Source organism: Triturus cristatus, chromosome 7 (assembly GCF_964204655.1).
Source record: "Triturus cristatus chromosome 7, aTriCri1.1, whole genome shotgun sequence".
Taxonomy (NCBI): Eukaryota; Metazoa; Chordata; class Amphibia; order Caudata; family Salamandridae; genus Triturus; species Triturus cristatus.
The window spans coordinates 1,150,201,218-1,150,227,233 of NC_140590.1; the positions used below are offsets into that span (position 1 = coordinate 1,150,201,218).

Here is a 26,016-nt window from a genome sequence, read left to right on the forward strand (position 1 = left end):
GCTGGCGCCTGGGGCGCGGCTGTAGCAAAGGCGGAGGAGGTCAGTGGATCGCCGGGCCGGTCCGGCCTTTGGTCGCGGCCACCACCACTGATTCTACCGGTGAGTGGGGGGGGACAGGCTGTCGGATCGGGCAGCGGAGCAGGTGCAGGGCACTCGCCCCCCTTCCCCTGATGGGTCTGGCCCCGCAGGATGCTCTGTGTATCCCTCCCGCATCGAGGCTGACTGTGGCTAGGCGTGCTCCGGCGCATTGAAGGGGCCCTTCCTGGCCGACCCCAGGGACCTGGGGCGGAGAGGCCTGTAGTGTGGCTTCGGTGACAGTGGTGCTGGGCCGGGCCGTCCCCCGATTAGACGAACCTCCTGCCGGGTCATTGGGTGACTCCTCTCCCTCCAGTGCCTGGGGTGGGGGATCGGCTGCACTGTCGGGCAGCGGTGCGGGTGAAGAGCTACGCGTGCCCCCCCCCCCTCTCTTCTGTTCCAGGACCGAACTGAGGGCCTTCCCTTCACCAGCTTTGCAGGGAGGGGGCTCGAGGGGCCTGCACAGTGGCTTGCGGTGTTGGTGGGGCCAGTTCTGCAGTGGGTGAGTTTGGCCATCTCGCCAGGTGGCGGAGGGTGCTCTCTGAGCTTAGTCCTTGACATTTTGTCTCCTCGCTTACTGGGCCCCGGTGCATATTCGTGGCCCTCACCCTCCCTCGTTGTCGGGCGGAGGTCTGCAGTCTCAGGACGCTTGGGGGGCTACTCTGACCACGTTCCCGCGACACTGAGCTCTACTTTCGGGGACGGGCGGTCTCGGCCACCACATCGGGTGGCGGTGGGGAGCATTGCAGTGGGTGTCCTCTGGGCTGTCTGCCGGGTGTGGCCCCTCACACCGGTTGGTCTCCTGTTGGCTGGGTGCCACGCTTGGGGTGCGGGGATACCAGGGGTACCGTGGACCGGTTGGTGGCACAAGGCCGGGTTCACTTGTTCTGGACCCATTCGGACCCTGAAGCTCTATCGGCCTCCCCCCCCCCCACCCCCCTCCCCCCCCCGGTACTGTGGTCAGCGCTGCTGGTGCCGCGTATCTCAGGTGGACAGTGTCCCCCAGTAGCCTGCATTTTGGGTGGTCCACGGACTGCGAACGGACATTCCGTGCTCATGTGGGTCCCCGGCCTCCACACAGACTTCCTGTGATTACTGGCTTCCTCCACTCCTGGCGCGAGACGTTGGGGCTTACTCTCGTCCATGGGGAGAGATAGGGGCCTTAAGTCTACACTGGCTCCCACACAGACCAAAATGGACCGGTTTACCACTTCTGACCCGGAACCTCCCGGGACAGAGATCTTGACACCATCCTTCAGGCCATCAGTGCCTCGCAGGCATCTGTTGAGGGGACGATCGGGGAAATCAGGGTGGATGTGTCCCTCCTCCGACAAGACCTCCGCAATGCCACCGCACGGCTGACGGAAGCTGAGTCCTGCATATTCACGGATGTGGACGACATTTCGCAGCTGAAGGAACAAGTGGCCCACCTTCGCACTCACACCAGGTAGCTCCATAGGGGTGCTGAAGACGCGGAAAACAGTGCACGTCGCAACAACCTCCGCCTGGTGGGGTTTCCCGAGGGGGTTGAGACTGACCAGGTGGCCACTTTCGTCGAAGGCTGGTTTGCGTCGTGGATGCCTAAAGATACCCTTTCGACGTGGTTTTTGGTTGAGAGAGCGCACAGGTCCCTGGCACCCAGGCCGCCTCCCGGTGCCCCGCCTTGCCCTATCATACTAAAGGCTCTCAACTTCAAGGATCGTGATGCCATCCTGCGGGCGGCACGGGCAGCAGGTCCCCTCAAGTTCCAAAATCATGTCATTATGATATTCCCGGATTATACCCGGGAAGTCCAGGATCTCCGACGCTCATACACGGACGTTAAGAAAAAGCTGCGCGCCCTGGGCCTACAATACCAGCTCCAATTTCCTGCACGCCTTCGGGTCATTTTTCAGGGCAAAATGCAATTCTTCGACTCCCCCCAGGCGGCATGGACATGGGTGACGGAAGAACGCCCCCTCCGCCTCCGGCATGACCCTTCATCGGAGCGTGTGGGCTCCAAACCTGAGGGGTCAAGATCGCTGGGACGTCAACGCCGGTGTCGCACGAGGTCTTGTAAGGGGCACCAGTCACAGGCAACAGCACCCAGATCCTCGAGCGTGGCGGCCCTTGGACTTCGAGACTCCTCCAGCTAATCTGGCTCTCTGCCCCGCAACAGGCACGATCTACCAAGAACTTAGCAGGATCATACTCATCGCTGGCCCAGGTGGGCTCGCCCAAGACGGACTCGGACCTTTCCCGCACTCCTACTCTTCAAAGTCCTATGGGGTCAGGTTTGTTGTATGTCCACCACCGGAGTGGTGCGTCTCAACGGCGGGGTCCTCTGACACTGGTAGACTCCTATGTTCACTTACATTGTTTTATTGCCGATCCACCGCCAATCCGTTCTTCTGGAAGGGTCCTTCACGCAACCAACCCAAGCGTTTTAGTTTGGTCTTGTTAAATGAGGGGTCGACAGATACTTCTGTTCTCGAAGTGTAGGGTGGGGAGGGGGACGGGGGGAGGTTTGGGATTGGTTTTTCCCTAGGTTGTTGTTCTTTTTGTTTTGCTATTTCAGCTTCCACGGACCGGCATCTGCATCTTCCTCACGGGCTATATGCGCTCTCCACGCTTACGACCACTTAAATACCTGTGGGCTCCCTCACACCTTCACATACCCCTGTGGGATGACATGTCTTAGACCCAGATATCGCCCGCCATGACCGAGGAACCACATTTGGGACATCTCTCCATGTCCTGTCATGGAATGTTAATGGTCTCCTGGACCGGCTTAAGCGTACAGCAGTCCTGCGCTGCGCGCAACGCCTTCACATAGACATCCTCCTGCTCCAAGAAACACACCTCCTGGGTAATTGCTGCCCTTTCCTTGCTCGCTATGGGTACGACAGAGTATGGCACTCTGGTGGCTTCTCCAGAGGCTCCCGTGGGGTGGCCATCCCACGACCCCCAGGGCACATTCGTGGCAATTTGTGGCTCCTTGGCTGGCTCCCCCCTCAATCTTGTGTCCATGTATTCTCGACCGTCGATGCTCACTCCCACACTTGAACAGACCGCTGCCTTGCTGACCACTCTCCCTCTAGGCACCACCGTCGTTGGTGGCGACTTCAATGCAGTCTCCTCCCCGGCCTTAGATACAACGGGCCCTACCTCTGCTTCCCGCACGGCGCAAGTGAAACAGCTAAGGACCTGGTCCGAGTCATTAGGCCTCTGCGATGTGTGGCGCACGTGGCACCCACGCACCAGCCATTTCACTCATACTTACGCAGCCCATCATACACAGGCGCGCATAGACACGATCTTCGTCCCCGCCACGGACTGCTCAGTAATCATTGACACTCGCATCTTACCTAGAGGAATCTCAGACCACTTTGCAGTGCTCCTTAGTACAGGGGCTCCCCTTCCCTCAGCCTGCCAAACATGGAGGATGAACGCATGGTTCCTCCAAGACAAAAACATCAAGAAGGTGGTAGGGAAGGACCTCGAACAGTATTTTCTTACCAACGAGGGTTCAGTATCCTCCCCGGGTACCCTGTGGGAGGCGGGGAAGGCGACCATACGAGGCATCGCGAAGAGGCAGCTTAAGAAGCAGAGACAGGCCCAGATGTGGGAAATTACTCTGAGGGAGGCGCAGGCGCTTCGCTTAGAGCAATCACTCTCCCTGTCTGAGGACGCCGCCCAGGGCCGACAACTCGATTATCTCTGGGCCGAGATTAGGCAGCTATCCCTAGATGCGGCCAAGTTCCTATGGAGGTCATCGGTGGCGGGAGTATATCTCTGGGGAGACAAAAACGGTACGATTCTGCATAGGCTGGCCACTTACCACAGGGCGAACCGTATCATTCCAGAGGTGGTAGACGACCAGGGCTTGATGCACAGTGCCCCAATAGCGATGGCCCGCACATTTGCCGTTTATTATCAGCATTTATACGTAGCACAAACCCCCGACCTACCGCTTCACGTTCTCCTTGAAAGAAGTAACGTACGTCTCCCTCGGTTGGAGACGGCCGCCCAGAAAGACCTGGACCGCCCCATCTCTAGGAAAGAAATTGAGGAAGCAATTTCCCTCACATCATCGGGTAAGACTCCAGGACCAGACGGCCTTCCCCAAGAATATAATGCGTTGTACCGCGACACTCTTGTGCCCCATCTAGCCGGACTATTTCAGGAAGCTTTGGAAAAAGGCTCCTTTCCGGCAGAGACGGATATTGCCACAATCGTAGTCATCCCGAAATCCCAGCCTCCCTCCTGCCACTGTGCGGACTATTGTCCCATACCCCTTCTTAATACAGAGATCAAATTGTACGCCACCATCCTGGCCCAGCGCCTGAAGCCTTACTTGCCCTTATTGGTCCACCCGGATCAATGCGGCTTTATACCCAAGCGTGTGACCCGACACTGTCTTCGGAGGTTGCAGATGGCTCTGGCCCATCGACACTTACTTACCACTTATTTAGCTCTTCTCCGCAAAGATTTTGAAAAAGCTTTTGACTCAGTGGATTGGGCATACCTACAAGACGTATTGGCCGTGATGGGGTTCGGACCCCAGTCCATGGCTCTGGTCCGTGTACTCTATGCACAGCCGCGCGCGCAAGTGCTGGTCAACGGAGTATTGTCCGAAGCCTTTCCCAGTGCTAGGGGTACGCGCCTTGGCGATGGAGCCCTTGGGGTCTCTGGTGTGGGCTGAGGACAGAATTAGGGGCTGGGAATGGCCAAATACTGAAACAGACAAAATTGCGTTATACATGGATGACGTCTTGCTTTTTCTGGATGAACCCGCCTCCTCGGGACCACATTGCCTCCGGATTTTATAGGCGTTTGGGCAAGCCTCAGGTCTTCGATTTAACCCAGGGAAATCGGTGCTGGTCCCACTCCATTTTTCGAGAGACTGTTATGACTGGCAGTCCAATATACCGCTTCGGCGCAACTCTTTTAAATATTTGGGGATATGGGTCACCCTGCTTCCGGAGTTGGGCTGGTCCCTAATGTCACCCCACTAGTTAAAAAGGCCAAAGAAGATCTCCAACAATGGAAGACGTTACCCCTAAACCCTCTGGGTAGGGTTGCTTTATTGAAAATGATGATCCTCCCCAGGTTTCTTTATGTCCTTCAAAATACTCCCTTCTGCTTCCCTAGGTCCTGGTTTAGGGAACTGGATAGCTTAGCGACCCAATTTCTCTGGGCCGGGGGAAGGGCGCGCCTGGCCCTATCCACATACTGGATCCCCTCCTTGGACGGGGACATGGGGATGATGCATCTATATCTGTATTTTTTAGCAACGTATCTACTAGTGGTCCATGATTGGTTCAATGGGGGGTGGTCTGACCTGGCCTACCGGCTGGAATTGAGCTAGCTGGGACTATCCAAAGTCCGGGCCATGATGTACGGGGGGCCTATCCCGTCCCATCTACCAGATGTGACGCAGTCTGTGCTGCTGGCCTGGCGGGCATCGTCACGCCACACTGGCTGGTCGTGTAAATTGACTCAATGCACACCCATTTGGCTCGGGGCTTGGTTTCGGGAGGTTAGTGGTCTGCGGAGGGTCAAAACTTGGGATCTCGTCAGCATTACGCAACTTGGAGACGTTTGGGCTAGAGACCATATGCTCTCCTTCCAAGACATGCGAGCCCGTTATTCCCTACATCCCTCCCAATTTTATATGTTTTTACCACTAAGACATGCCCTCCAGGCACACATCGCCGATGACACTCGGCTTCCGGAATACAGCCCTTCTGAGGCTCAGACTCTGTTAGGAGATTTGAGTAGGGGGGCATCTCCCGCATATACCGCACCCTAGTCAATAACACTCCCACCTCACTGGACAAGTTGAGGGATCAATGGGTTGAGTGGGTGGGCCCCCTGGACGAGGTGGACTGGCGCGATGCCCTCATGGCACCCAAGACAATCACCGCCTCCGCCAAACTTAGGCTAATCCAGCTATACTATCTACACGCTGCCTACCTCACTCCACTGCGCCTCCATCGAGCGGGCTTACGCCCTGACGCGGCATGCACGAGGTGTGGCCAGACCCCGGCTGACTTTTTTCATATGGTCTGGTCCTGCTCTAAATTGGAGGGATTTTGGGGGGCTATTGAGGAAGAACTTACAGAGGTCTTAGGATGGGAGGTTCCCCATGACCCACGTCACTCACTATTAGGGATCACGGATGGGTTGGATGTGCCAGAAATGACAAGATATTTTTAACACAGCCATGTCTGTAGCCAAGAGCGACACAGCGCGGCATGGAAATGTCCCGATCCACCGGACCTGGGGAAGTGGCGCAGGGGAGTGGACTGGTGCGTGGCCCAAGAAAAAGCTTTGTACATGGCATGAGGATGCCCTAAGAAATATCGTAGGGTGTGGGGTAAATGGCTGGGCACTGTGGAGGGTACTGAATGATTTGCTAAACCATTGTACCGATGTGTATCTCTTGGGGTGCAGAAATGTGGGATGCATTGTTCTCAAAGATGTAACAGATCTATTGTCCTCGGTGTTTTTGCTGATTTGCTTATTTGTTCTGAAACCAATACATTTGATTATCAAAAAAAGTGACGTGTTTAAGGTCTGCCTTGTGCATAGGTTCAAAAATTTTTGTCATTAGTTGTGAAAGCATTGTATTTAGATTCCATGTGGGTACAGGAGCTGACCTCGGTGTCGCAATCCTTTTTGATCCTTTTAAGAATCTCTCAATTAGAGGCCTTGTGAAGAAACTTTTGTATGCTCTCCCTCGTGTATATGCTGCAATGGCCGCTAGGTGCACCTTTATGCTTGAGTAATTGACGTTGCTGTCCAGGAGATAAGTTAGATAAGTGATTACTGTCTCCTGCGTGTTGATTGAACCCAACTGACTGTTAGCAGTGCACCATGTGGTGTATTGCTTCAATTTTTCTGCGCACCATTTTCTTGTTGATTGTTGCCTTGCCTCATTTAGAATTTCCATAGTTGTTAGAGGCAGTTTGTGGTGGTCAAATTCTATGTATTAAGGCGCCAAGCTGCTAGGTGCAGTGTCGCTGGTTCTTGGTGATGAATTTGGCACTGTTGCATTGTTAGTAGATACTGGTCTGCTTTGATCCTTATGTTCCCCTTGGATAGTTCCAGTAGGGTTGAGTACCATGACTGCCTTGGCCATTGAGGGGCAATGAGAATCACGTTTGTTCCCGTGTGTTTTGCTTTTCCTAGTACACTTTGTATTAGGGGTATCGGTGGAAAAGCGTAAGCAAATGTCTGTGACCAGTTGAGTGAAAGTGCATTCCCCTTTGACAGGTGATGTGGAAACATCGAGGCAAAGGACTGGCATTTCTTGTTCTACATTGTTGCAAACAGATCTAACACCGGAGTTCCCGAAGATATTGAACAGGTATTGAACTACTGATCGTTTCAACTCCCATTCGTGAGAGCTGTTGTTCTGTCTGCTCAGCTGATCCGCTGTAATGTTTTCTACTCCTGGCAAATGCACCATTCGTAGGTTGATCTTTTGAGCCAGTGCCTACTGCCAGATGTCCTGTGCTAGTTTGCTCAGTGGAAATGACTTCGTACCTCCTTATTTGTTGAGGTAGAACATTGCTGTTGTATTGTCTGTCTGTATCAGCACAGTTTTCCCCAGAATGTGTTTTTGGAATGCCTTCAGCGCCAGAAAGACAGTCTTCATCTCCAGATAGTTGATGTGTTTTATGGAATCCTGATGGTTCCATTGACCATGCACCTTGCGCTGGTTGAAGTTTGCTCCCCAACCGTTGAGGGATGCGTCCGTGGTTATTGTCACAGATGGAGTTAGAATCTTGAAAGGTCTCCCTTGTGCTATGTTTTTGGATGCCCACCTGCACCCTCTGTGTAAAAACCACTAGATCTTCCCAACTTCCTGTGGCCTGAGACCAGCTGTTGGTGAGCCATTCGTGGAATGGACGCATGTGTAGGCCAGCGTGAGGAATCAGCGGGATGCATGATGCCATCATGCCCATCAGTTTCATGACTTTCCTCACTGTCAGAGATTGTTCCTTCTGGTAGAGGATCGCCTTGTGGTGGATAGCTTGTATTTTTTTTTGTGTTGGATACTCTTTTGCACTTATTGAGTTTAATCTTGCTCCTAAGAAAGTTTTTTCCTTTTCTGGATTTATTGATGATTTCTTGTGGTTTATTGTGAAACCCAGCTTTCAAAGCGTTTGTACAACTGTTTGAACATGATTGCAGCATGTTTGTTCTGAGTGTGCCCTTATGAGCCACTGCTGCCAGACACTTTGTTAAGACACGTGGTGCTGATTTTATTACGAAAGAAAGAACCTTGAATTGATATTATGTTCTGTTGTGTAGGAATCGTAGGTACTTTCTGTGTCTTTTGTTCATAGGGATATGCAAGTATGTGTCCTTGAGGTCTATGATTGTCATGTAATCCCCCTTTTGTATCTGTGGAATTATTTCTTGTAGGGTACACATTTTGAAGTGTTGTGTTAATATGAACTTGTTTATGAACTTTAGGTAAAGAATTGGTCTTAGAGACCGATCCTGTTTGGGTACCAGGAAATATGGGAAGTAGTTTCCTGTGAACCACTCTTGCTTTGGCACAAGTTCTATTGCGTGTTTTTGCGATAGTTCTTTGATTTTTGAATTTAGCAGTTTGTTCTGATTTTTGGTATTTTCTTGCTTTTGGTGGCTTTGCTGGTGGTGTCTTTGTCAACTCTATGCAATACCCGTATTTTACCAGTTGTAATATCCAATTGTCCTTTGTGATGTTTTGCCATTGTTCGAGGTAAAAGGATATTCTTACCCTCGCTGGTCTTTTGTGTGAGTCCTTTTTTGCAAATGAATCAGTTGGACCCGTTTCCCCTTCCTCTTGAGGTTTGGCCTCTGCCTCATGCTCGAAATGGCTGCTTCTGCTGTTGCTGCCAACCTTGGTAGCTAGATTATTGCCCTGTTTGTTGTGTCGAGCCTTGACTTTGTGACTTTTGTGCCATTTGTTGCCCCTGGGCAAAAGCGCCACTTCCTGTGGATTTTTTGCTATTGAAGCCACCTCTTTTAAACAAACCTCTCTGCTGTAGGGCTCCCATCGCCCTTGCCGTTTCATTATCTTTTTTAATCTGCTGCAGAGACTCATCGACCTCTTTTCCGAAGAGTGCATCTCGCGTGAATGGCCCATTGATGGTTGAAGTTTGAACTTCCTGCTTGAAACCTGATATCCTGAGCCAGGCATGTCTTCTCAGGATAGTACCTGTGTACATTTGCCTGCTGGCAGTGTCTGCTGCATCGAGAGTTGATTTAAGGCAAGTATTTGCTACGTTTTTGAACGATGGATTTTGCGCTCCTTTTGTCTTCTTCTGGGAGCTTGTTAAGAAGTTCTTCTATGTCTTCCCACTGTTGGTGGCCATATCTATTCAGCAAGGCATTAGAATGAGCAAAACGCCATTGGGTAGCTGCTTCTTTTTCCATTTTTCTCCCCACCATGTTCATTCTTTTACTCTCTGTTTCTGGCGGAGGCCCGGTATTGGAGACAGCATTGGCTCTCCTTCTGGCTGCGGTGACAATGATGGAGTCTGGCACCGTGTTCCACTGGATGTACTTAGGGTCGTTTGAGGATGCTTTGTATTTTTTCTCCACTCTGGGTGTTATTACCTTGCTTGAGGTTGGTTCCTTAAAGGCTTCTTTGCCTTGATCCAGGATACTGGGAAGCATATGTAGGTATTCCTTGTCTTCTGAGATGTGCTACTACTGCTGCCAGGCACTTTGTGCACACCCTTGGTGCTGATTTTAGACCGAAAGCAAGTACTTTGAACTGGTAGTGTTGTTTGTCCATGACAAATCTTAACATTATTTTGTGTTTTTTGTTCATTGGGATGTGTAGATTTGCATCCTTTAGGTCTATAGTTGCCATGTAATCTCCCCTTTGCCACTCAGGTAACACCTCTTGTAGTGTAGTCATCTTGAATCTTTGCGTTTTTATAAACTTGTTTAGAAACCTTAGGTCTAATATTGGCCGTAATGTTCCATCCAGCTTTGGAATTAGGAAGTATGTTGAATATACTCCGTTGTTCTTTTCTCTGTGCGGTACATGTTCCATTGCATGTTTTCCTTGAAGTTCTTTCACCTCTTTGACTAGGTGAGATAATTTTTCTTTTGAATGTGTCCTTTGTTTTGGCTTCCTGTATGGAGGCTGTTTTGTTAACTCTATACAGTAACCGTACTGTATTATGCTTAGAATCCACTTGTCGAGGAGGAGCCAAGATGGCGACCGAGATGGCAGCGTTGGCTCCCGGCTCTGTGAATCTCCGCATCCCGCACAGATATCCTGCATGAGATCCTCAGCCTGCGCTACATGCCCGTGTTGGTGATTGAGAGCGGCAACCGATCGTGTGATCCTGAAGCTTCTAGCGGCGGTACCGCCCGAGAAATGTTCGTTTGAAGTTTGCGGCCTGGGCAGCCCTGGGGCCGGGACCTCGAGTGGACAACATGGCCGGGCGGCAGTTCAACAACAGCGGCCATTGGTGACCGAGTGGAGTCGGAATACCGAAGCGGCGCGAATATCGGCCTACATCTCGCTGTGGTTACTCCTATCACCGAGAATAGCGTGACGGGTGCATACCCGGGGTGACGATTCCGGGGGTTATCGGCGATTGCCTGGACCCTCGCCGATGGTTTGATCGGTCGCGGCCTGTGGCTCGTCCCGATCTGCACGGGCTGCTCCCGGTCTTCGCGGACGCTGGCCCAGGGGGAGAACGACTGTCGCCTGTGGCCGCACACTGGATACACATCTCGCCTGCCTCCGGACCCTTGTTTGCAGCGACATGGAACTTGAGGTGCTTGTGACTGAGACCCGGTCCCCATCTGGGGTGGCCCTGCCCTGCGGCCATCTTGATGGGATGGACTCTACCATCCTGTACGCTGGGTCGCAGCAAGATTGGGAGTGTGTGGCGCAGAGGAGCGTGGCGGAGCGAGTGCGAGGGGCCGTGCTGGGGTACGGTGACCTCCTCGATGCTCTCGGAGCCCTTCATTCCACCCTGGTTCATGGCGCTTGGGTATTGGGGAGGAAGCTTGATGGTATTGTGTTGGCGTCGGAACAATTGCGGTCTTCCTGTCCCCAGGTACATAAGGCACTGTCTCACCTTTCACAGGAGGAAAGTGCCGTGACCGCCTCTGTGAATAAGGGACGGATGGAAACTTTGGACACTGTGGCAGCGTGTGGTCGGCTGGCTGTGGGGTCGGTCTGTTCTGGAGATTTTGGACTTGAGCGGAGGGTGGTGACTTTGTCCCATGCGTGGCATCCGGCGACCCAGGCAATCTTCACGCAACGGTCGCCTGCTCTGGCTGATTCCTCCTTCCTAGACCTCGTGTGTGGCGCAGGCCTTGGGGCAGTTCTGGGAAAGGTGATCTCCCATGATGATGACTGTGTTGGTGTTCCGAAACGTCCTCCCCACATGTGTGTGTCCCTTCCTGGTCAACTCTGGACGCTCATCTTCCTTGTAATCTCGGACATGATAATGGATCGCTGGGTATGCACTGGTGGTTTCGCAAAGAGTGGCCAAGGATAAGGCTGATCCTTTAGAGGTTGTCATTTCATAGGCGGGCGGGCTTGGGGGTTGTGTGCTTTCACGATGTAACTAATAGTGTAGTCGGTGAATACTGCTCCCCATTTCCCTCAGACATGGCCGAACTTTTGCTGTTTAATGTTCGTTGGGGAGGAAGATATTGTGCGGAAGGGAGAAGCCGGGGGCCTGGTTGAAGGCCCTCCTCCAGTTTATTATTACTCTCTCCCCTTTTCTGTTAGGGGGGATTTCCTCCCTTTTCCCTTTTTCTCTGTTTCTTCTATATTTCGGGTCTGGTTCTGGGGCGACAGGCACGCTGCGGGGGGGGGGGGGGCCGTAGTCATCTGCAGAGGTGCAGGGTGGGGGGTTGGGGGAGGGGCTTCTATAGTCCTTTATCGTGTTTCTATGGCCTTCTTTTTCTTCCCTTATTCTTCTATGTCTTTCTTTTCTGGGGTCAGTGCGGTAGGTTTCCTTCGTGGCCAATCATTGTTTTTCATTTGTGCCTCATTTCCGTGGGGTTTTCTGGGTCCTAGGGCAGGAGACTGCAGGCGCAAACGGCTCGTGATATCCCTCCACATCCTGAACTTCCTGTTTCAGCGCCATTGATTTGATAGATTGCTATTTATTGTTTGACGTTCACTATTCTGCCTGCCGATTTTCGCTGTTGAGAACTTGATTGCCACCTGATCCTTCTCTCCTTTATTGTAAAATGAAAACCTTTTATATCCTGGTTTCCCTCTTGGGCTGTTCAGTGGATAAGAGAATACTGGCATTGAGAATCGACTTCCCGAGGTGCTGCATGTGATTATAATCTGCTCGCTGTTACCTTCACTGCTTGGCGGCCGGCCCCGAGGGTTGTAGGCCCATACTTGTCTTTATTTGCAATGTCAATAAAGGTTTTTCAAAAAAAAAAAAAAAAAAAAAAAAAGAATCCACTTGTCTGTGGTTATTTCCATCCTTTTTTCTTGGAAAAATATTAGTCTGCCTCCTACTGGGGTGGTATGTTGGAGGAACTGTAAACTGGTTTTCTTTTGTGTTTGTAACTGCTTCTTTTTGTGTGTACTCTCACTGCTGTTGTTTGTGAGTGTACCTCCTTGTGAGTGCAGTCACTTGGTAGAGGTTTGTTGTCCACCTCTTTGTGGCTGACCTCTGCCACGGGGACGCCCTCAAAAGGATCCTCTTCCTTGATATTGCCAGTTTTGTTGCTGTCCCCGTTGTGTGCCCTGGTTTCCCGCTTGGTATGTCTGCTGGTAACCTTGATGAGAGGTAGCCGGTTGGTGTGTACCTGTTTCGTTGTCCTTTTTAGTTGATTTAGCTTTTAATCAATTACAGTACCAAGCAATTGTTCTCCATTGAATGGTGAATTAATGATGTTGCTTTGCACTTCTGGCTTGAAGCCTGAGTTTCTAAGCCATGCGTTCCTCCTTTCCGTTATGCTAATCATCATTTGTCTGCTAGACGTTTCAGCAGCATCAAGGGCTGATTATAAACATGTATTAGCAATGTTTTTACCCTCTTCCACCAGGTGGCTAGCTCTTTTCTGGAATTGTTCTGGTAGGTTTTGCAACAGTTCTCCTACCTCCACCCAATGTTGGTACGCATGCCTATTCAACAATGCATTTGAATTTGCTATGTGCCACTGATTAGCCGCGCTTCTCTCCACCTTCCTTCCTACGATGTCCATCCTCTTGCTTTCCTTGTCTGGAGGTGGTCCCACTGTAGTCACTGTGCTCTCTTTCTTGCTGTTGAGGCAATGATAGAGTCAGCTGGCACAGATCCCCTGATGTATATAGGGTCTTTAGAGGAGTGTTTATGCTTCTTCTCTGCCCTTTGTTTTATAGCCTTGCATGTAGCAGGCTCTTTAAATGCCTCTTTCCCCTGGTCTAAGACACTAGGCAGCATTGGTAGGAATTGATTCCTAGATTGTGTAGGCATTAGGGTCTCTAATAAAAAACATGACTGAGGTTTTTCTTCCTCTAGCTGAACCCCATAAGTTTAAGTAGCCTTTTCAAGCACCTGATTATACATGACAATGTCATCTGGGGGTGATGACCTCGAAGGATATGATTCCACAGCCTCCTCAGGTGATTCGGCATCAAGATCTTGCCATTGGAGCCCTTGAGTCTCCGAGTTTGCCGATTCTGCGTATGCTTGTTCGTCTTCCTCAAAGTCTTCCCCGAAGAAGTATGAACCTTCCTCTTCTTCTTCGATCTGTTCGGGGGTTCTTGGTGGTATTGGTTCTTGGGCAACCCTTTTGGCTTCCATTTCCCTTGCTTTCGGTGTTATCTGGAATTGCTTCAAGCTTTCGTCTATGTCTTTTTTACGTTGAAGGATATTCGCCATTTCAGCTTTGAGCCTTCTTCTCTTTGTCTCAATCACTGCCGTGTGTGTTTCAACGTCGAGATTTTCCACTTTCCGTTTTTCGGCTGACAACGCCAAACCGGTCGTCGAGCTTTGTTTCGGTTTCCCTTTCGTCAACGCCGAGGCATCCTTTTCCAGAATGTCTTTCAACGTCGTCTCTTTTCGAGGACATTTGCCGTTACCGCGCCCAGGGAGCCCCCTGCATGTGCATTCTCTGATCGTCAACGCAGTTCTCGATTTCTTCCGTTCGTCAAACTGCGGTCGTCTTAGATTTAAAGTTGAAAGTGGAAGACACCGTTCACCGATTTTCTTCACTTCTTCTCTCCGATTTTCCACAATTCTTCTCTCCAATTTTGGGAGCTTCTCCATATTGATCCAGACCCAACAGCGGAAAAAAAGAATCTGAAGATGGCTACCAAAGGTGGGAGCTTCCGGAGGAAGCCCGTTGACGTCACAGAAGGGCACCAAATGGTACTACGTCGTCAATGCCCACCAACAGCCAAAAAAAAAAGAGAAGAAATACTACACTTCAGGACCCAACCACTAGATGGCGGAATAATGCACAGCATAGTGAATCCAGAAAAGATTCACGCTGCAAAACTGCATCTCTTCTTCGGGGCTTTCGGCGTCGTGTTCGTACCACGTATCCTCAAAATTTTCAGAGATTTCATCCTGGTCAGGAAGGTTTTCGTATTCCTCGGGTTCTTCGTCTCGAGGCTCTGGTGTGGAAGGTGAATTGAAGATATCGTCTTCTCCTCCTTCGGCGTCCTCCGGATTTTCGGCATCGATGCTCTCTGGTTCGCCGACCGGAGCATTCTTTTGTACGAAGACCAGTGTTTTGGGATTTGAAAATTCTTCAGGGATTCGCCGAACTCTTTCCTCTTTTGAAGAATAGCCGCCATCTCCTCTTTGAGCCTTTTCCTCTTCCTTTCGACCTCGAGGGCCCTCTCGGTGTCGGAGGCTGTGGATTTTCTCTTTTTGCTTGTGCCTGTGTCCGACTTCAACGGCGTGGCGCTCTTCTTCGTGGGCTCTGCATTGACCCTTAGTTTCGGCGTCTTGTGTGATTTTACCTCCTCGGTAACCTTCGGTTCGGTTCTGTGGGGCTCTTTCGATCGCAGCTAACTTTCGATCGCCTTTTTGCTCGGCATCGGGCTGCCTTCGGTTGCGCCTTGTGTTCGTGGCCCTTTGGGTCTGACGGATGTGTGTGGTGTTTTACCTTATCAGTCTTCTTCGTTGGCTCGCTCCTCTTTTCTGGGTGCGGGCCTTTTCGTAGTCCCCTTCTTGAATTTCGATGTCCGACCCCATGTGAGTCGATTCTACTGGCACTCCATGTTTGTCCTCATCGCTGGAGAAACCCAGATCTTTGAGGGGCGTCTTCTTGGTTGTCTGCGACATTATGGCGTGTGAGCCTGTCTCTGCTTACGACGTGTTCTTAGAGTTTTCGTAAGAAACTCCGCGCAGGCCTCGCAGTCTTTGTCCTGGTGGCCTTCGGGTAGGCAGAGGTTACAGACGTCGTGCGGAAAACATTGAGCGAATTTGTGGTGGCATTTGGGACTAAATTTAACAGGGGTGTTTTCCATGTCCCCTACCTCACCATTTGTGGACCGATGATGTCCTCTGTGGTATCTGCCCCGGCGCTTTGCCGGAACTGTGTTCTTCTATCCGGTTACGACATCGATGAGAGATAAACTTTGCGGTGAACTTTATTTTCGGTTTTCTTGATTTTTTGAGAAAAATCTGGAGAAAAAAAAATCGGAGCTTCCCAACTTGCTTTCAGACACAACAGTGAAAAAAAGAATCTGAAGATGGTTACCACGCACGTCGACCTCCAGGATACCGTCTGACGTCATACAGGGGACGTACCTGGCACCAAATGTAGGTCGACAGCGACCAAAAAAAAGAAGAAAACAAAGACTATTCCGGGCCCAACCACTAGATGGCGGAATAATGCACAGCATGTGAATCCAGAATAGGATTCATGCTGCAAAACAACTAGAGCAGGATTTCTGACCTCCTGGCCAGGGACCTGCTGTGTCCCTCTGCAGCTCCGCTGCTGTGCCACTGCCCGTGCAGTGAGCGGTGCTAATAGGTGTTTGCGCCTCTGCCTGGACTGTACCCTGTTTTTTAGTGCCATTCTCTGTATTTGCTGTTTTGTGCCAGCTCTGTATTTTGTGTTGCCTTGTTGCCTTTTGCTCCTTTCCTACCCGTTTCCAGTTCTCTTTCCCGCCACTGCTGCTCCCGCAGCCCCTGCGGATCCCCGCTCCCGAATACCAATGCAACTCCCTCCCCCCTGCCCTATTTAATGGCGGCCGCAGCACGACCGTTGTTTGGTCGGGCCGAAGGTGCACCAAAGGCAAGCCCGTCTGTGCCAGTCTGCGAACAGACCGCGGCCAGCGCCAGGGACCCTGGATCTCGGACTGTCTACCGCTACGACTCAGCTGCCCTCTTCGCACACAACCACAGAAGGAACAACAACTGCCAGCTATCCACGTCGAACGCCACCCACAGCCAGTTTCCTGCCGGCACTGCCGACAATCCTTCACTATCCACAGCACCCCCACGACCGCCGCACCCACGCCAGACGCCCGCACCACCGAAGCCCTGAAGTGCATCCTCCTCAACGTGCGCTCCCTGCACAGACATCTCGTAGAGATCTGGGACCTCCCCAACACCCTCTCGCCAGATGTCGTCTTCTTCACGGAAACCTGGACTAATGCCTCCTCCACCCACGCCGTCGCCACCGCCACCGCCATCCCTGACAGATACAAGATCCAGAGGAAGGACCGCCCCACGTCCAGGAGGACTCCTCGCCATCGCACACAAGAGCTTCCTTCGACTCTCCAACTCCAGCAGGAGCAACTCGTCCTCCACCACCTTCACTTCCAGATCCAGACCAGCCCTAGAGCCACACCTCGCGACACCCTCGCCTACAGATGCACAGGGCCTCTCGCCTCTTTCACCTCTACCATTGCTGACCTCCTCACACCCCACACCATCGCCTCCATGGACTACATACTCATCGGAGACCTGAACTTCCACCTCAACAACCGCAGCGACCACGACCCCACCGCCCTCCTGGACAACCTCGGACTGAAGCAGCTCGTCACCACCCCCACCCACAAGGCAGGACACACCCTTGACCCCATCTTCGCATGAGGGACCAACATCCGCTTCAGCCACACCTCACAGCCTCCCTGGACAGACCACCACTGCGTACACTTCTCTTTCAACACCACCACAGCTCACAAGCCCACTCCACGCCCACCACAAAGAATTTGGAGCAAGGTCACAGAGGAGCACCTCAACTCCACCCTCATCCGGGACCCCCCCTCCGCCACGACCGACAGCAACTCGGCAGCCAACGAACTACACCGCTTGATCACCAGCTGCGCTGACAAGCTCACAACCCTCCGCGACCCTGACAGACAACACCCCCTGAAGGCCACCTGGTTCACCACCGACCTTCAAGAAGCTAGAAGCTCCTGCAGACGTCTCAAAAAACAATGGAGAAACAGCAAAACCACCGATGACCAGACCACTTACAAGAATACCATGACAGAATACCACCAACTCATAAGTTCCACCATGAGGACCTTCATCCGAAGCAAAATCCTCACCAACTCCAGCAACTCTAAGGAACGCTTCAACATCATCCAGCAATTCACCAAACCCCCCAGCGAATCCACGGACGTCACACCCTCCCAGAACCTCTGCAACAAGCTCAGCTCCAACTTGCACCTGAAAATCAAGGCCCTCTACGAACATTTCAGCAAACAGACTCCAGAAACCACTCTTCCCTCCAGCGAAGGCAACCAGCCCACCATCACCAACTGGACATCGGTCACCACCATAGACACCACCACAACCATGAAGAGCACCGACTTAGGAGCCCCCACAGACCCCTGGTGGGATATACACACTTCAGACACACACACAGCAGATACTTGAATACCATGTACAGAAACATACTCCTTGGTTCTCCTTCACAGACACACACAATACCGCTTCCAGTTGGCTAGTCTTTTGTCAGCCTGACAGTCCGGGTGGCAGTCAATCCTCTTCTCAACTACCTTGTGTTATTCCCCTGTTCCAGGCAGTAGCCTCTACAAGCGGGGCTGGGATGTGCTGGGCAACATGCCTGCTGGAGGTAACCGGACGTTAGACAGAATGCAGGGTGTGTCACTGTATTTGCAGGTTGAATATGCATTATTTCTTTATGAACGTTCATGTGCATCCTGTTGAGCTTTACAAACTATCCTTGGATGATCCAGAGTGCAGAGCTAGTTTCTCTCTCCAGAGTGTGTTTGTCTGTGTCCTCAGAATCTGTGTGTGCACTTTATATTTATTAAAGTATTGTGTACATTCCTATTTGTGCTACAAGTCACACAGTCCACCATATAAAATAGGTCAAGGTATTTCAACCCAAGCCTTCATCTTGGGCTTCCTAAGATTAATAACATCTGGTGAAGTAACTCTTCTAACGTGTCGTGTCCAAGGGTATTATCTAATAATTCAGAGCATTCAACTACAATGAATAGCTTGTGCAACAAGAACAATAATGAAATATTTTGTAAGAGCTTACTCCATAAAAAAAGTAAGAACACGGTCTGCCAAAGACAAGCCGAATCACTGAATATTCAAAAAAATAGATCAACAAAAAAATACCAACATTAAACACAGTCAATAATCAGCAAAACACCAGGTGTATAAAACGTGAATTAGCCCAAAAAGAAAAACGACATGAATAAATAAGGTTGCATTATGTTACCCTGATAAGCAGCATCAGTAGCTTTCCTCTTCACCTCTGCTTCCTCATCTTCAAATTTCTTCTTCCTACAAAAAATGAAAGTAAAAAATCATGTGCTCTGGTATTATACAAGTCACTCACTGCAGCTGCTACGATGAAGACTAAATCTACTAAATATATATATATATATATATATATTATATTACCTACTGGCGGTCGCCAGTAGGTAGTTATAGTTAGGACCCCTTTTCCATAGGAAAACCTCAACATTCTATTTTGAATAACTTTGGCGCCGGTCGATGAATCCTCGCGAATTTCTCAAAATAGGTGGGGCGCTACGCTACGCTCCTACCCTGAAAGTCTCGGGGGGATTCGTCAAGCGGGGGCTGAGATAAAAGGGGGGTCCCAAAACGCGTTTTTCCCATGCATTTTTCCATAGGACCTTTAGAACGAGCTACAGCCCGAACGGCTGAACAGAATTACTAGAAATTTGGCAGAGAGGTAGTCCCTAGGTCAAGGAAGTGCCTTTTGTAGGTTTGGTGTAAATCTGTTCAGTAGATTCTGAGAAAATAGCCTTTAAATCAATATATATATCTGAGCCCGCTTACGGTACGCTTACCGTACGCTTACCGTAAGCGTACGGTGGCGTGCGCGAGCGCGATTCTGATTGGCTCTTAGATCTTAGTAAACATTCGAATCGGCCGAAACCAGGAAGCGGCGGCCGCCATTTTGTCTCTCGCACTGAGTGTTGTTTATCAAACAAGATGGCCAAAAACATGTTACGGGGCTGTTTTGACAACTCCCTCCCACATAGTCATGTTGAGGGAGTCCCCAAACATCCCCCAAGAGCAAAAACGGTTTTATTTTTTTTTCGGCAATTTCGCCGAGTACGCTTACCGTACGCTTACCGTAAGCGTACGGTAAAAAAAAAACAAAAACACTATCCACACTTACCCCACCCCCTGTGCTTTTGGTGGCCGTAGGCCACCAAATGTACAGGGCTTATTAATAGGTAAAAAAACTAAATTTTGGCAACATGAAATTATAAAATCGAAATAAAAAAAACACTATCCACATTGACCCCACCCCCTGTGCTTTTGGTGGCCGAAGGCCACCAAATGTACAGGGCTTATTAAAGTTGATAAAAACCGTGCACGGAACGAACTGCGTTAAGTGGGCGCGCACGCCTCGAATGGCGTAAAGTAACTTAGCATTTAAAAAACCGTACAAATTCACTGAAAAAACCATAGGTTTCACACACGTTATAGTTAGGAATTAGCATTTAAAAAACCTTGCAAATTCACTGAAAAAACCATAGGTTTCACACATGTTATAGTTAGCGGAAATTTTACTGATAAAAAACCAGTGAAATTGCCCCGTTATAGTTAGTGCTGGCAACTATAACTCACGCGACCGCAATCTTCTGCTGATGACATATGTGTCTTTATGAAAAAAAGATATTTGTAATATATGTATAGCTAAAAATGTATGGAAGAAGACATGGGCAAATAAGTGTCTAAATACAGTATTAGCATCAGCAGAGGATTGCGGTCGCGTGAGTTATAGTTGCCAGCACTAACTATAACGGGGCAATTTCACTGGTTTTTTATCAGTAAAATTTCCGCTAACTATAACATGTGTGAAACCTATGGTTTTTTCAGTGAATATATATATATATATATATATATATATATATATATATATATATATATATATATATATATATATATATATATATATATATATTGCTGCGGTTCCTTCTAAATCCTCAGGAGGAAAAACGAAGCCGTGTGTGGTCCTTCAAAATTCTTTATTCAGCCACTCTGCCAAACGCGTTTCGAGTGCGAAGCACTCTTGTTCACTGACAAGTGAAATCAAAGCGAGCGGCCATTTTTACGTTATTCACCACGTGATTAAACAGAACTACAAATAAAGTGCATTAGAAAACAGACTTGTAGTTTTTTTGATTTTTTAAAAATAGGAAAGTGAAGTAACAATTGTAAATCTAGCCAATGTGACTCTCACCAATCAAGAAGAAGACATATTAAAGCTGGGACTGTCATTTTGTCCAGAAACGAATCTAAACTATGTTCAGACCCGAATTGACTTATATAAATTCATCAGACTACTCAAATTGAAGAAACACTTTTTGTCTAATCCAACACAGAAGTCAAGCTGTACCAACACAGACATTGCCCAAAGAGAAGGATTACAGGTGGGAGATTTCGACCTAATGTTGGAACTTAAAGATATGGATATGGAAAATGTAGATACAATCAATGGAAGAGCCGAGAAGATTGCACAGGATGAAAATATCTCCATCACTCAAGAAGCGCCGACTAAATTCAGACCAGCTTCTCGCTTTGTCCCCATGATGGCTAGAGATGGAATAGATGTTTTTTGTGACATTGTGGTAAATGAACTGAAAAAACTAAGTACACAAATGAGCACAAGTGATGGGATTAATAAATATAACACTGCAAATCATGATAAAAAATATGAGGCTCTAATTAAAAAACTGTCAGAAAACGACAACTGTATTGTGAGAAATGCGGATAAAGGAGGCAATATAGTCCTCTGGGATAAACAAAAATATCTAATAGAAGCCTACAAACAACTCAATAACAAAAAGTGTTATATCAAAGTAGTGGAAAGGGACTTAGTAGAGAGTAACAACAGCTACAATAGCAAGTTGAAAATTTGGTTTGAACAAGGTCTACTAAACCATGATGAATATAAATTTCTTTTAATTGATCACCCGATTACACCAGTCTTTTATTTAATCCCAAAAATTCACAAAAACATTGTTGACCCCCCAGGGCGTCCGATCATCTCTGCCATAGGGAGCTCACTAGAAAATACATCTAAATATGTCGACACTTTTCTTAATCCATTGGCGCAATCTCTACCTTCTTACATACAGGATACCGGAGATTTTTTGAGAGGGATTTATGAAATACCCTGGGAAGAAGATTATCTGCTTATAACCATTGACGTGGCAACACTGTATACCAGTATTCGCCACAAAGACGGCTTAATGGCTATTAGACATTTTTTGAACACACGACCCATAACTTTATGGTCGCACACTCAAATGATTCTCAGTATGGTTGAAAAGTGCTTGAATAGCAATTATTTCCTCTTTAATGATGAATTCTTCCAACAGACCTGTGGCACAGCGATGGGCACCTGCTTCGCCCCCAGCTATGCAAATTTGCATATGGGCTGGTGGGAGGAGCAGGTGGTCAGGGAACAATATAGCAAAGAGTGGGAAGAGAACATTATGCATTGGAGCAGATATATCGATGATTTATTTGTAGTGTGGAAGGGTACTGAAAATGAAGCAAGATCCTTCATCAACAAGCTCCAAATAAATGATCTCAATTTGAGTTTTACAAGTGAAATCAGCAACACTAGTGTTAACTTTTTGGATGTTACAGTGTTTATAGAAGATGGTAAAATTCAAACCAAGCTTTACAGGAAACCCACATTCAGTAATACAATCCTACATGCTACAAGCTTCCATCCGGTTAACTTAAAGAGGAGCATCCCCTATGGAGAATGCCTAAGAACCAGACGAAACTGTAGCAGTGAGAAAGAATTACAAAAAGAAATGAAAACCTTAGAAAAAAGGTTCAAAGATAGGGGGTACCCTGACAGTTGGGTTGAAGATGCAATTCATAGAGCTAATGCAAAGAAAAGAGAAGAGATCTTGTTTAGCAATAAGACAGCTAAGCGGAATGATGCAAAAGAAATAAACAAAGAGTGTAGATTTATAACATCCTACAGCATTCAGCATGACAAATTAAGAAACATCTGTAATAAACACTGGCATCTAATAAAAAATGACCCAATTTTAGGTAAGGCTGTAACACGGAGACCCCTAATCACATTCCGCAAGGTGAAATCTTTCAAACAAGCCCTGGTAAAAAATACTCTAAGCAAGCCACCACAAAAAACCACTTGGCTCACAGGACGCAAGGGATTCATCAAATGCCCCAAATGCAAAGCCTGTACGCATGGCGTAAATACGGACAGGTACAAACCAGGCTTTAGCAAACATTCAAAGAGAATCAGAGGCAAATACTCTTGTAAAACGGATTTTGCTGTCTACGTGCTCCAGTGCCCTTGTGGACTGCAGTACGTGGGCAGCACAATCCTCGAGGTGCATAAAAGAATCTTACAACATCTCAGGGCAATAAAGAATGGCGATAGGACATATCCTGTCGCCAGACATTTTGAAAGATTTCATAAAAAAGATGCCAAAGGTCTATCTTACTTTGTAATAGATGCGGTACCAAAAAACACAAGGGGAGGGAACCGGGAAAGAGCATTGAGAAAATTGGAGTCAAGGTATATTGTTGAACTAAACTGTAAACAACCTGATGGATTGAACATAGAAGAAGATTTGTATACCCATTTAGTCTGAAAATGTGTTATTATGTTATTATATTATTAGCAGTTTTAAAACGTTGGGTTTTATAATAGGTTTTATGATTAATTTATGACATGTAGTAGAAATGCGATCAAATCTAGGACGGCGGTAGGCCCACTGGGGCAGAATTGAAAAGCAGCGATAATTGACAGTAACTTGTTTACGTGGGCCCACTGGGGCAACACTCGCAACAATTCCATTTTTAGAAGAATTTTATAATATTTAATATTTATAAATATTTATAAATTGATTTTCATTGTACATATATTGATTTTACACATGTTTTATCATTATGAAATGAATTTCAACGAATACGAGTTTTATCAAATATCGCGTGCCACTTTCCTATTTTTAAAAAATCAAAAAAAAAAAAAAAAAAAAAAAAAACTACAAGTCTGTTTTCTAATGCACTTTATTTGTAGTTCTGTTTAATCACGTGGTGAATAACGTAAAAATGGCCGCTCGCTTTGATTTCACTTGTCAGTGAACAAGAGTGCTTCGCACTCGAAACGCGTTTGGCAGAGTGGCTGAATAAAGAATTTTGAAGGACCACACACGGCTTCGTTTTTCCTCCTGAGGATTTAGAAGGAACCGCAGCAATTTAACGGGACCCGCTTCTGTGGGGTCCTCCCGTAACGAAGCGACTTCCGTTGTGGTGGAGGCAGTTTATATGCAGAAGACGCCTTCCCATATATATATATATATATATATATTCCCCCCCCCCCCCCCATTAAAAAGAAACAAAAGGTATGTTATATTTAGGTGAAAATGTCAGGTAAAACATACCATCCCATTTGAAACTAGCAAAATCACTTAAATTCACCAGTTATAATTATCGCAAGTTTTTTTAACTCATACCCTAAAGTACCTATAACTTGCGACCTCGCCATGCACTGCTTATGACTTCACATATTACATACCTCATGACATGTTTTATGACATCACGGATGACATCTCAAATTACATCACTGATGACAGTAAGGGTTTGGAGCATGCCTGTTCTTCAGCCAGGATCTGTGCCTAACCGGCCATCAGCCAAACACTGTGGGTGCACGCGCGAGATAGCAGTGTTTCGTGCTAGGTCTAGCCTTCAACAAAGCCCTGCGCCTACCTCCTGCCATTAAACTAAATCCAGACACTTGTTACAGTGTTTGGCTTTGTTTATTCTTTTTTAAATCCGCCTGAAAATTGCGAGTCATAGACAGGAAAAAAATGTCAGTCGTATCTATCACATGAGTAACGTAAAATGTGAGATCATAAGCAATGCGTGATGGGTTGCCAGTTATAGTTAGCCCAGTAAACTATAAATGGCGAATTTCAGTCGTTTTTATTTTTTAAGTATTATTTTTGTGTGATTTCAAAACAAACTTTAACCTTTGTTTTTGCCAGTGAATATATTTATACATACTCTACACAGTGTGTGTGTGTGTGTACATCTATCTATCTATCTATATATCTATCTATCTATAGATATCGATAGATATATATCATACACAAAAACAAAGGTTACAGGGACGGTATAGTTAGGTTCAGATTTTACACACACAAAACAATAAAAATTCAGCAATTATAGTTACACTTATCTCAAGTAAGGAGTAGTTTCTTTTCTGTAACTCCAGTTCTGTAGTAGGGGTATCTCTGTTATAGTCATAATCTAGTGAATAGTCCCGCCCATGTGCGCGGACCCCGGAGCAATAAAAAATAATCTCTAAAAGGTGACAAATCATGCAGACCTGCATACACCTTTAAGAGAGAATTTAATTTAAAGACAGATAATGCAGCCTATACCCACAGGCTACACTGTCCAGTACTTCAACTAGAATTCCACCAAAATCCACAAACAGCACTGCCTGTCCAGTTTTTCTCCACATAGGAAAAAACCCTGCCTCTACCAGCAAAAGCCTCTGGAATGATAGAGAGGAAGGAGTGGACAGACAAGCCCCATAGGCTGCCATTATGTGGCTTGGAACAGGATACTGTGCCTTTAAGAAAACTTTCCAGTTTTCCAGAAATTTCCCCAGTATCCCAGAATGCCCAGCAGGTCCCATTTACTTTCAGTTCTTTTTGAAGGCGTAGCACGCCAGACCTGTAGCATTCTACATATGAATAAGTATCTCTCCACCGGGGAGGAGGGCGGGCGCTTATGACTATAACAGAGATACCCCTACTACAGAACTGGAGTTACAGAAAAGAAACTACTCCTTCTGTAGTAGGGGATCTCTGTGTATAGTCATAATCTAGTGAATAGAATGGCAAGCCCATCCCCACACAACAAAAGCGGTGGAGAACACATAAGACACTACCACTACTGTGCGAACAAATTTCGCAGCGAAGCCTGCCCAACCTGAGCATCTGCCCTGGCATCCGTGTCCAGACAGTAATGCGCAGCAAAGGTATGGACCGACTTCCACGTGGCCGCCTTACAGATTTCCGCAATCGGAACATTACGCAGCAAAGCCGTCGTGGCAGCTTTGCCCCTGGTGGAATGAGCCTTAGGTTTACCCCCTAAGGTCTTATTAGCCTTTTGATAACACAACTGTATGCAGGACACAATCCACCGAGAGATGGACTGCTTAGAGGTCGCAAGACCAGTCCTGACTGAGCCATAATTAACAAACAATTGGTCAGACCTACGAATATCCTTGGTCTTATCCAGATAAAATTTCAACACCCTTCGGACATCCAGGGAATGGAGAGCCCTTTCCGCTGGTGAAGAGGGATTCTGAAAGAACGTAGGTAAAGTTATGGTCTGATTGACATGAAAGTCAGAGATAACCTTAGGAAGGAACTTAGGGTGAGTACGCATCACAACCTTAGCAGCATGAAACACAGTATAAGGTTCTTGACAACATAATGCCTGAAGTTCACTCACCCTGCGGGCCGATGTAATG

The 26,016-nt window shown here is 48.0% G+C and overlaps 1 protein-coding gene across 2 annotated transcripts in view; it reads right to left on the reverse strand.

Annotated features, from left to right (window-relative positions):
- The window catches only part of BRD8 (bromodomain containing 8), a 716,998-nt gene that overhangs the window by 558,590 nt on the left and 132,392 nt on the right, over positions 1 to 26,016 (reverse strand). For both annotated transcript variants that reach the window (XM_085618373.1, XM_085618372.1), the window contains exon 7: positions 18,712 to 18,776. In XM_085618373.1, the coding sequence (XP_085474499.1) occupies positions 18,712 to 18,776 (65 nt within the window). The remainder of the gene's footprint in view (positions 1 to 18,711; positions 18,777 to 26,016) is intronic.